The sequence below is a fragment of the Papaver somniferum genome, chromosome 3 (assembly GCF_003573695.1).
Source record: "Papaver somniferum cultivar HN1 chromosome 3, ASM357369v1, whole genome shotgun sequence".
NCBI classification, from domain to species: Eukaryota; Viridiplantae; Streptophyta; class Magnoliopsida; order Ranunculales; family Papaveraceae; genus Papaver; species Papaver somniferum.
This window is the reverse complement of record NC_039360.1, coordinates 185,197,660-185,207,336: the sequence shown is the minus strand read 5'-3', so window position 1 is coordinate 185,207,336 and position 9,677 is coordinate 185,197,660. Positions and strand designations below refer to the sequence as shown.

Here is a 9,677-nt window from a genome sequence, read left to right as displayed (position 1 = left end):
ACAGAGTACATTATAATATTATATGAAAACTACAGGGAAACCCATTTTTTAGATTTTCTATACAGTGAAACCCACAGACGGAAATCTTCACGCGCGCACCCACATTTTGGGATAAAATTTCTATTTCTAAAATTCTGATTTAGTTTTTTTTTCTTCATAAATACTCTCAGTTCTTCGTTCTGTCTCAGAGAGGCGATAATATGGTCTTCCTCGTAAGTTTCTTTCTCTTTTTCTAGGGTTCGATCTGAAATCAAGACAGAGGAGAGGCATATTTACAGCCTTTTAGTGGATATTATTGTAGAGTATGAGAACATCAATTAGCTGGGAATGCAGTCAGCGAAGATTTTGGGTTGTTTTTGATCTGAAAGTTATTGCGGTGAAACTAGCAGGAATAAGGGCCGTTGTCGTTGAAGTTTTTGTATGTATAGCTTGTATTTGAGTGTGTTTAGTCTCTTTGATTTACTGGGAAACTTGGGTTCTGGTTGGTGCTGAAATTGCAGGTGCAATATAGCTATGGAAGGAAGCCAGAAATCAGTGAGGATACATCTCCTCATGCAAGGAAAACTGCCTGCAACCTGCTTGTAAGAAGGTCGAGATTAAGCATTGGTGTTGTTTACGGTGGCTGTAGGAATGGCTTGTTTCGATTGTCTGCAGTGAGTTGGTCAAAGAAGTTGCAGTCGCTGGTGTCGGCTGAAGTGATGGTATTTTCAGTACCTCGAAGTGGTTTTTATGTGGATGGTGATCCGATTGACTTGGAAAAATTACATGGATAGGTGGTCGTGAGCTAATGAATGAAATGCAATCTGAAATTGGAGTTAAATCTAAATTCTCAATGATGTTCAACAGCGAAGAAGAAATGTGTTGGTTTGGTTTTAAATGGTGTTGTTGCCATTGCATGACTGCCGTAATTAGTGACTGCTATTGGGTATGAAATGAAGAAGAACATGGGTGACGTTGGTGCCAAACTGAGAAAGGGACAGAATATGATGTTGGTGTTGGTGTGAACAAAATAGTTGACATGAGATAAGATACTTACAAATAGAGTATAATGGACTCAAGAGTTCAGGAGGGTTCGTTTTGTAAGTCACCGTGAAGTATATTTAATTTTTTGGTGTAGCAACACTCATAGATTTACTGGAATGGAATGTATGAATATCAATGACGGCATTTTTTTAAGTATGCTTGAATGTCGGGCCTGTAATTATGTAGACGGTTCCTATAATCAGGAAGCACTAGCACAGGAATGTATGAGTGGAAGAAGTGGGAACAAAACTTTGGTTTGAATATAAAGGTCTGCATTATTGTTTAATTTGGATTTTAAGTTATTTAATTGAAATTTGATTATGACTACATAACTTGTCGTGCATCTATAATAATAAATGTATAATTTGTTATGCAGTCTAGAGAATGGTTGCATAACATGTTATACAGTTACTTTTTTGTTAGTATTGAAACCAACAAAAAAAAAGGCTGCATAAATTGTTATGCAGTCCACAAAATGGTTGCACAACATGTTATGCAACTACTTTTTTGATTGTATTGAAACAAACAAACAAAAAAGGTTGCATTATTTGTCATGCACCTACAATAATATCTGCATAACATGTTATGCAATCGAGAAAATGGATGCATAAAGCGTTATAACATGTTATGCAATCGAGAAAATGGATGCATAAAGCATTATGCAACCATATTTTTGTAAGCACTGAATTAAAAAAATTGATGCATAATCTTTTATGTATCCAAGGAAATGTGTGCATAACATATTATGCATAAATTAATGGATGCATGAATCAAAATATGGTTGCATAACGTTTTATGCATCTTTTGTTGTGTCTGCATAATGTGTCATGCATTGTATTTGGTGCCTGCATAATGGTTATGTACCAAATTTTTGAAAATTTTGCTTAAAAGAACAATCATCTCCGATTTTTTCGCAAAAAACTTAAATTTGATATTGTTGTTTGTACTCGTTGTGTAACTCTTTTAAAAAGATTCCCAACGATATAAAATTTGTAAAATTCTAAGACACGGTTTTTTAGATATGTTATATCCAAGTTGCGTTGTCAATTATACCCCTAATGCATAATCCGTTATGCAGATACTTTTTAAAATTTCATATAATTATGGGTGTCATGGAAACAAAAAATAATTTTGGACCTGACAATAAGAATATTATTTTTTTTGAGCGTGCGCGTAAAGTTTCCCTAATATTATACTGTATGTATTATTAAAGTTGGTCAACGTCAGTCAAAGTGTCAACCCTTCCCTATGAAATTGCACGTTTGAGACTGTGATAACGTGGACATGGGAAGTTTTCTGGTTTCCTCTTTCACAAAGATCTCGAAATCCCACTTCTCTGCTTGATTAACTAGCACAACAGAGAAAACTAAAATGGCGCCTTCATATTCCACTGTCTAGATTATTACTCTCATTCATCTTCGCAATAGTATTCAATCTATTCCCTTTTTAGAATAATAATCATCTTAACAAAAACCCTAATTAGGGTTAGGTTTTTTTTCTTCTTCGTCTTCTTCTTCTTTTTGCTTTTGATTATCTACCTTAGTAGCTGTTTAATTTAAATAAAAACCATGTATGCGGATCGGGTTGTAGCTGAGACCAACAAAAGGTCTGTTAAAGAACGCCTTAATGGAGATTCAGATGAGGAGTATGGTAGAGGCAGAACGTCCTTTAGCAAAAGGTTCAAACCTTTTCTCCTGAAATTTTATTCCTTTATATTGTATATATCTCGTTGTTTCGTTGCTTTAATCATCCCCCCACCCTCCTCTGGAGTTTATTTTGGTAGTTTGAATGTAGGAGTATTAAAGTTTGAAACTTTACTGCCGAGTAAACACTTCTCCACTTTGGAGTTTGATTTTGTATCGAGTATGAATTTCAATGTGTTAGCTCTAGAAACTTTTTTTAAGCAAAAATTATTAGGTAATAAAACAGTCTACAAATGGGGCATCACAGTAGATTCATGTATGTAAGTCTTAGGGTTACTGGTACTGCTTCTGTTACATAGCTTACTTGTAGATGTTAGTTAAGAACATTGAGGATAATACATGGATGCATTAGAACAACAAAAATTATCTTATTTGATGAAGAAGCGTAGTGATGAATGATTAAACACACACAAAACAGAAGAGTTGATATGTGGATGTTAAGTAGTGTGTAATATCCAAATCGGGTGGAGATTTAGATTGTTTAGTTTGGATTCAGAGATTGGTGTCAATGAGAATGAATGTGGTAGTTGAAGTTACTTTATTTAATCTGCAAAAATGTGGGTAGGCTTAGTTTGCAAAGTAACAAATTCTGTATCAAAGATTTTGTTGATTGTGTGAAGAACTGGGACGCAGTGACTAAACTATCAATACTGGAAGGTGAAGGACGACCAAAGGAATATATAGCTTGGTCGTAGTTATTTTTCTCAAGATTGATTTAAAATGATAAAACTAGATTTGGGCAGTTGAACATATTATCGTTGGACACTCTGGCCCCTTGATATGCTTGATGGCGACACATTCATGCATCTTTCATCAAAACAAGGTCAACTTGTTTTGGAACTTCTTATGCTTCTGGATTCTGATCTTTATTGTTATCTAAATTTTTTGTAAGCTTTTCATTTCCTTCTACTTATTTGTTTTGTTCGCATGGCAGACAGCGGCAAAATGACAACAAGTGGAAACACGATCTTTATGACGACGAAGACAAACCCCGAGTTTCAAGTATGGTGTAGTTTTGATATTATTATATGCAAACAACCTTTTCCATAATTTTAGTTTTCATTACTGTTGGCTTTGTCTATGGTTGGCATTTGAAGCTCGCCGAGTTGCTGCTAATGACCTGCGATTGAAACTCCAAAAGAAGGGTTTGAAGAAAACATATCAAAAGGGAAAGGGCTCTCTTGCAGGAGGTGTCCAGGATCTACGGGTAAAGCTATCAGGTATTGCACATGCACAGCAGGCTAATACTGATCTACCAAAGTCAAAGCCTAAAGAACTTGCTAAACCTGCCCGAAAAAGTGCTGCAGTTGATGTTCCCATGGCAGAGGCTAAAAAAGTTGTCAATTCGACTGCTTCAAGGAAAAAGTCACAGCAAAAGGTAGTGGATAAGTCTTTGGGTGACCTTGTTCTTTTATTGTTATCTAAACAAAAGAAAGAAGTTTGTTATTCAGTCAATCAGCTCCATGTTCTTGTCTAGATAATAAAATTCTATCCGAACTAGTAACAGGCTGACCTATCTTTTGGTGTCATTTTCTCGATGGGGTAGGAAACACTAAATTTCAGCTCTAACCATCTTATGCTCACCGCTTGAAGTAGGAGTCTAGTTTTCATGCCAAAAAATCTGTGTGCATCTTTTTTTTTTCCTGTAATAGAAGACATGATGGATATCTCTTCTGATCCTATTCCCAACTTAAATTTTGTTCTGATTTATGTTATTACCGTGCAGGGTGAATCTGTAGATGGATTTCTTGAGTCTTTGGGTCTTGAGAAGTATTCAATAACGTTTCAGGCTGAGGAAGTACGCAGGATTGCTATTGGATTATTTTCTTCAATTCTATTGCCTGCAAGGTTTTCTCAGGTTCACATTTCATATTGTTTCTGCAGGTAGACATGACTGCATTGATGCACATGACTGATGAGGATCTCAAGGCTCTCGGAATGCCGATGGTACGATACTCAACACGTCTGTCATATATCCTGAGTGCATTTTTTCTCGTACATAAACACATTTGAGATATTTGCATGATTCATATAACTTTATTCCTACGTGTAATATTGGCATTGTTTGTAGTATGTACTGCATGAAAGAGTGTTGTTAATTTCAAGTTGGATATATGAGATGCTTAACCTGTCCAGGGTGTCACTTCTACTTGCAATCTTGGTGTTGGTTGGTGATCCTTGGACCATAGTTCGATATCATCTAGGGTATACGTTAGGTACTCAATCCAGAGTCCACCTTCTACCATGTCTCTCTCGTTATATGCTTTCTTAACATCATGTGTTTATCGTTTACTGTTGTTTGCCTTCTGTTAAACATAGAATGAATTAGTTCTTTTTTTCATGCTTTTGATGCACTTAGTTTTCTCCAGTCCTCTTGTATTAAGTTTTGTTGGTTATGGTTTTCAGGGACCGAGGAAGAAGATACTCCTTGCTTTAGACTCAAGAGAATAGAGATGGTGTTTTTTTCCCGCTGTTGGCTTTGGCGCTGGTTACCAGACAAAATGTTTGTGCCCATGGCAGGCGCTTGTTTCAACTCTGGTATATCAGTCCGCCTGTAAAATTTACTTTTGTTTAGCTTTTCCAACTGTATTTACTGAAAATGGGTTCAGTGTAGTCTGAGTATAGGTAGACCAAACAGTTTCAATATCAGTAGCTGAAGTAAACAAATGGAAAATTCTATTTAGTATTTATTTATTTGATATCTAAATGGTCTGCAAAATTTGTGACTTACAGTTTTCCTAGTTTTCAATTTGCTTTTACGGATCATGTATTGGCCCCTCTTTGGATAAATTCAGCTTGTGAGAGCCTGGTTGGCTCTCAAAGCTGATACTCTTGTGGCCCATTTACATAATTAATGATAATAATACTGAAGTTGATTAAAATTCTGAATCCTGTTCTGCTATTCAACCAACTATAGTTGTGGTATAACTATAAGTCCATTCCTGAAAGGGCAAAGATATAGTAAATGTTACTGTACAAACCTGTGTTTTCTGATTTGCTTCTATATCCCCCAGTGAGGTTTATTGTCATTAAGGCTTAGTTTGTTATTGCTGCAGCTTTTGTAGAAGCACTTTTCTGTTGTGCGTTGTTGTGCTGTGCTGTGAGAAAAAAGCAGTTTGATGTCTGGTAAAATATTAACTAAAGTTAAAGTTGATTAAAAAAGCAGTCAGAGTGTGTTTGGTAAAATATCAAATTCAACCATTGTTGTAGCAAATGACAAAAACAGAAATATCTTTGAAAATAGTTTTATTCGATTTTATTGGTTTTAAAAATAAACTTTTTTTTTACTATTCAATATAAATATATATAATATTACATTTACTAATTGTTACTATTATTATAATTGTTAAAAAATTTATTTTACTAAACCACTTTTTAATATATATATAATTTTCAAACAAAAAATCAAACTAAAATTAATTAAATAATTATTTAATATTTGTTTTTGTTTTTATTTTTATTTTTATTTTTGATAAATGAGATGAATGGTAAATGAAATAGTATGAAAATAAAAAATAATAATATTTAAAGACTAAAATATAAGAAATAAAAAGTTAATTGTATATAAGTTTAAGGGTAACTTTTTTGTCATTTATAAAATAAAATAGGGACAAAAAAGATAAATCAATCATTAAATTTAGATGGGACCAAAGCTTATGCTTTTGTAGCTTTTAAAAGCTCATCCTTCCTAGGACCCTAGCGTATGATAATTGAGAAATTTGGGAAGTACTTTGGGTAAAAAGCACTTTGATTTTTTTTTACCAAACACCAATTTCAAAAATTATTGACAAATATAGATTTTGAAAGTGCTTCTGGAAAAATAAAAGCATTACCAAATCCAGCCTAAGACTATTTGCTAAGCTGGTAACATTACAGCACCGGTTTGCAGATGTACTGTCTGTCAAGTTATGCTGAAATCAAAGAAAATTTACATTCATGTTTACAAACTGGTATACAATTTTGGACCAAAAATCATTTGGTATTCTATGCCATAAACTGATATGTACACACTTAGTGGATCCAATTTTTACTCCTTTCTAGATGAGCGCTATATTAAGATTTAAGATTTTACACTTCAAAATGCAAGACCAGTTATCTCTGTCTTTTGCCAGGGGTGGCCATAATCATCTCATCTATTCTCAGCCGTTTTAAGCTTCCACTGATACTGCCATCGATACAGTTGCGTACAGATCGAACTACTGGACTGGTCATAGGGAAATTCAATCTACCTACAAAACAAAACACAACCGATAAAAGTTACCTTCCCATGTGAGTCGAACAAACAAAACAATACACAATCTCCCACATCCCTGTTTACCTGTCCAGTTAATTTTGAGCATGTTTATTACACTGTTGGTGTTAATTCTGATTGCAAGTCTACTGAAACCTAGCACCATCCTCTAGTTAAGTTCACTCAAGTATGTTCGTTAGTAATCAGTTTCTGATTCATATTACAAAAAAATGGAAAATCAGAAGGAGACATAAAAGCTTGGGTTTCGCAAAACATTACTAAGGATGCTACTCTTGGATTCACAACAGATCAAATATTACAACCAGCTTAGGGTACTATTACCACCGGGTGGCGGGTAGAATCCTTTGCAGACGACTTAAATTACAACCAGCTTAGGGTCCAATGCGTGGCGGACCGATCCTCTAGTTAAGTATATTAATTTCTTAAAGTTAGGGTACTCGACTTAATGACCTACCAAACTAAAAGAGCCCGTGTGGTAGCAATAGGGATGGGCGCTACTCACGCTAGCATGAAATTTCCAACATTAAAAGAAGCATAATTTCAAATAAACGCACCTGAGCTGCTTTCACTAATCTTTTTCTTTTTAAGTGGATTGATATCTTCGACCAAGGGTTTCCTCTTCACAGCAAGACTGTTAAATTTGATCTTTTCATGACCCCCAGAAGAACTTTCAGATAAAGGTTGGCATACTCCTGAAGAAACCATTACTCGATGTTAATCCAAGATACAAGGTTGGCATCTATTCCAACATTAATAGACGATTGTAACAACATGCTGGAACAACACATACCTGAATTGCATGTATCTGTCTTAATCTTCTTGAATAGGTTGATATCTACCATTGATCCCTCTGTATTGTTTGAGAGTCCGGTACTCTCCCTGCTCATATCATAGCTACTTCCAATTTCCAAGGGATTACTACGCCCTCCTGGAGAGTTTCAGTTCACTTTTACCAAATTAATTTATAGAACAAAATTGTACAAAGCAGTATTTAATACAACAGCCAACAACACCACACATGTCCACCGTATATGCTAATCAGCTCTACGAGCACATACCCGGTACCACAATGACAAACAAGAAGCTCTCAATAAATTCATTAAATTGGCAATACAAGCAATTCATTGGCACAAAATCTACTAATAATAAAAATATAATTAAATTCCAAGAAGTCAAAAATAGTTGTAAAGAAAGAGAGCAAAATCGGCACTTACTTTTAGTTACAGGCTTACAAACCCTTCCATCAATAACAATAACATCATGTTCACTAGAACCAGTAGCTAAACCTCTTGAAGCAAAAAAAGAAAGAAGCGATTTCCAAGTAACTGAAGATGATACGAAATCAATTCCTCTACTTATAAAATGATTATTAATTTTTAAGGTTGATGGTTCAAGACCAAAAGTATTAGCTATTAAACCTAAATCCAAACTTTCATCTTCTTTTTTAATAACCCATGGAACTAGTTTTGATAGTGATGGACAAAACAACTTCACTGTGCTACTTTTCTTATCTGAAGACATCATACAAATCTACTAGGTTTTACTTTCTGTAGTTACAAAGTGTGTTCATGGTTTCTTGTTTAATTCTCTATGGATTTTTCTGGAAGTCTCTTGAGAGGATTTTAAACCCGTTTGGGGTTTAATTAGGGGCGTCTGGGGGTTGCAGGTTTCACTTTCGAGAAACTTAGGGGCAGACCCAAAAAAATAATATTCTTATTGTCAGGCCCACAATTAATTTTAGATACCGTGACATCCAAAATTATCTGAAATTATTAAGAATCAATACATAACTCGTTACGCATACTATTTTTTTAGGTATAACTCGTTATGCAGCATAATTTTTCAGGGGTATAATTGGCAACAAAACTTGGATATAACATATTTAAAAATACGCGCCTTCAAATTTTACAAATTTTATATCATTGGAAATCTTTTTAAAAGAGCTGCACAATGTGTACAAACCACAATATCAAATTTTTGTTTTTCACGAAAAAGTCGGAGGTGATCATCGTTTTAGGGGAAAGTTTTGAAAACTGACTACATATTCATTATGCAGCATCCAAAACAGATGCATAACACATTATGCAGACGCATAACGAATTATGCAATCATTTTCTCGACTGCATAACAAAGTTATGCATCTATAAATTGTTTTGGTTGATTTTAGTCCGTACATAAAAAAATTGATGCATAATTGGTTATGCAGCCATATTTAAGGATGCATATCAGGTTATGCATCAATTTTCTCGATGCATAAAAGATTATGCAACAATTTTCTCGATGCATAATGCATTATGCATCCATTTTCTCGATTGCATGATGCATTATGCATCAATTTTCAATTTCACACAAAATAACAAAGATGCCGGATAATGTGTTATGCATCCATTTTTTGACTGCATGACATGTTATGCACTCATAACAACATCATCATCTTCTTCTTCTTCCTCGTTGTTCATCATCCAAGCTCAAATAAGCTTTATTATTATTCCCTGTATTTTCTAAATCTCTAATTAACTTTTCTTGTTGTTCTACTTGATTGAAACAATTACAAAACCCTGTCTCCATCTCAGAACACATCTCAGATCCATCTTCTTAATCATAAAAAAAAAATCCATTCAAACATCTTTCGGAAATAACAAACTGCAAGATCTCGATTCATCTCATAACATCACCTCAAATCCTAATTTTCGATTTCA

The 9,677-nt window shown here is 34.4% G+C and overlaps 2 protein-coding genes across 2 annotated transcripts; one reads left to right on the top strand and one right to left on the bottom strand.

Moving 5' to 3' along the window:
• The first annotated feature begins 2,316 nt into the window (after positions 1 to 2,316).
• Positions 2,317 to 5,456, top strand: LOC113358264 (ankyrin repeat and SAM domain-containing protein 6-like). Its single transcript, XM_026601796.1, has 6 exons — positions 2,317 to 2,701; positions 3,661 to 3,728; positions 3,824 to 4,104; positions 4,453 to 4,524; positions 4,611 to 4,673; positions 5,133 to 5,456. The coding sequence occupies exons 1-6, from the start codon at positions 2,592 to 2,594 to the stop codon at positions 5,175 to 5,177; spliced, it is 639 nt and encodes a 212-aa protein (XP_026457581.1). The 5' UTR covers positions 2,317 to 2,591; the 3' UTR covers positions 5,178 to 5,456.
• Positions 5,457 to 6,547: 1,091 nt separating this feature from the next.
• On the bottom strand, positions 6,548 to 8,520 carry LOC113361958. The gene is made up of 4 exons (XM_026605021.1): positions 8,193 to 8,520; positions 7,769 to 7,906; positions 7,533 to 7,670; positions 6,548 to 6,955 (listed from the first exon to the last, which is right to left on the bottom strand). The coding sequence occupies exons 1-4, from the start codon at positions 8,500 to 8,502 to the stop codon at positions 6,819 to 6,821; spliced, it is 723 nt and encodes a 240-aa protein (XP_026460806.1). The 5' UTR covers positions 8,503 to 8,520; the 3' UTR covers positions 6,548 to 6,818.
• Positions 8,521 to 9,677: the final 1,157 nt, after the last annotated feature.

Excerpts from the sequence above, each read along its gene's own strand:
- LOC113358264 (XM_026601796.1), top strand. The coding sequence starts at position 2,592 with ATGTATGCGGATCGGGTTGTAGCTGAGACCAACAAAAGGTCTGTTAAA. Across the intron at positions 4,525-4,610 it reads TAACGTTTCAGGCTGAGGAA|GTAGACATGACTGCATTGAT; the intron begins GTACGCAGGATT and ends TTGTTTCTGCAG. Across the intron at positions 4,674-5,132 it reads AGGCTCTCGGAATGCCGATG|GGACCGAGGAAGAAGATACT; the intron begins GTACGATACTCA and ends TATGGTTTTCAG.
- LOC113361958 (XM_026605021.1), bottom strand. The coding sequence starts at position 8,502 with ATGATGTCTTCAGATAAGAAAAGTAGCACAGTGAAGTTGTTTTGTCCA. Across the intron at positions 7,907-8,192 it reads TTGTAAGCCTGTAACTAAAA|GAGGGCGTAGTAATCCCTTG; the intron begins GTAAGTGCCGAT and ends GAAACTCTCCAG. Across the intron at positions 6,956-7,532 it reads GATTAGTGAAAGCAGCTCAG|GTAGATTGAATTTCCCTATG; the intron begins GTGCGTTTATTT and ends TTTGTTTTGTAG.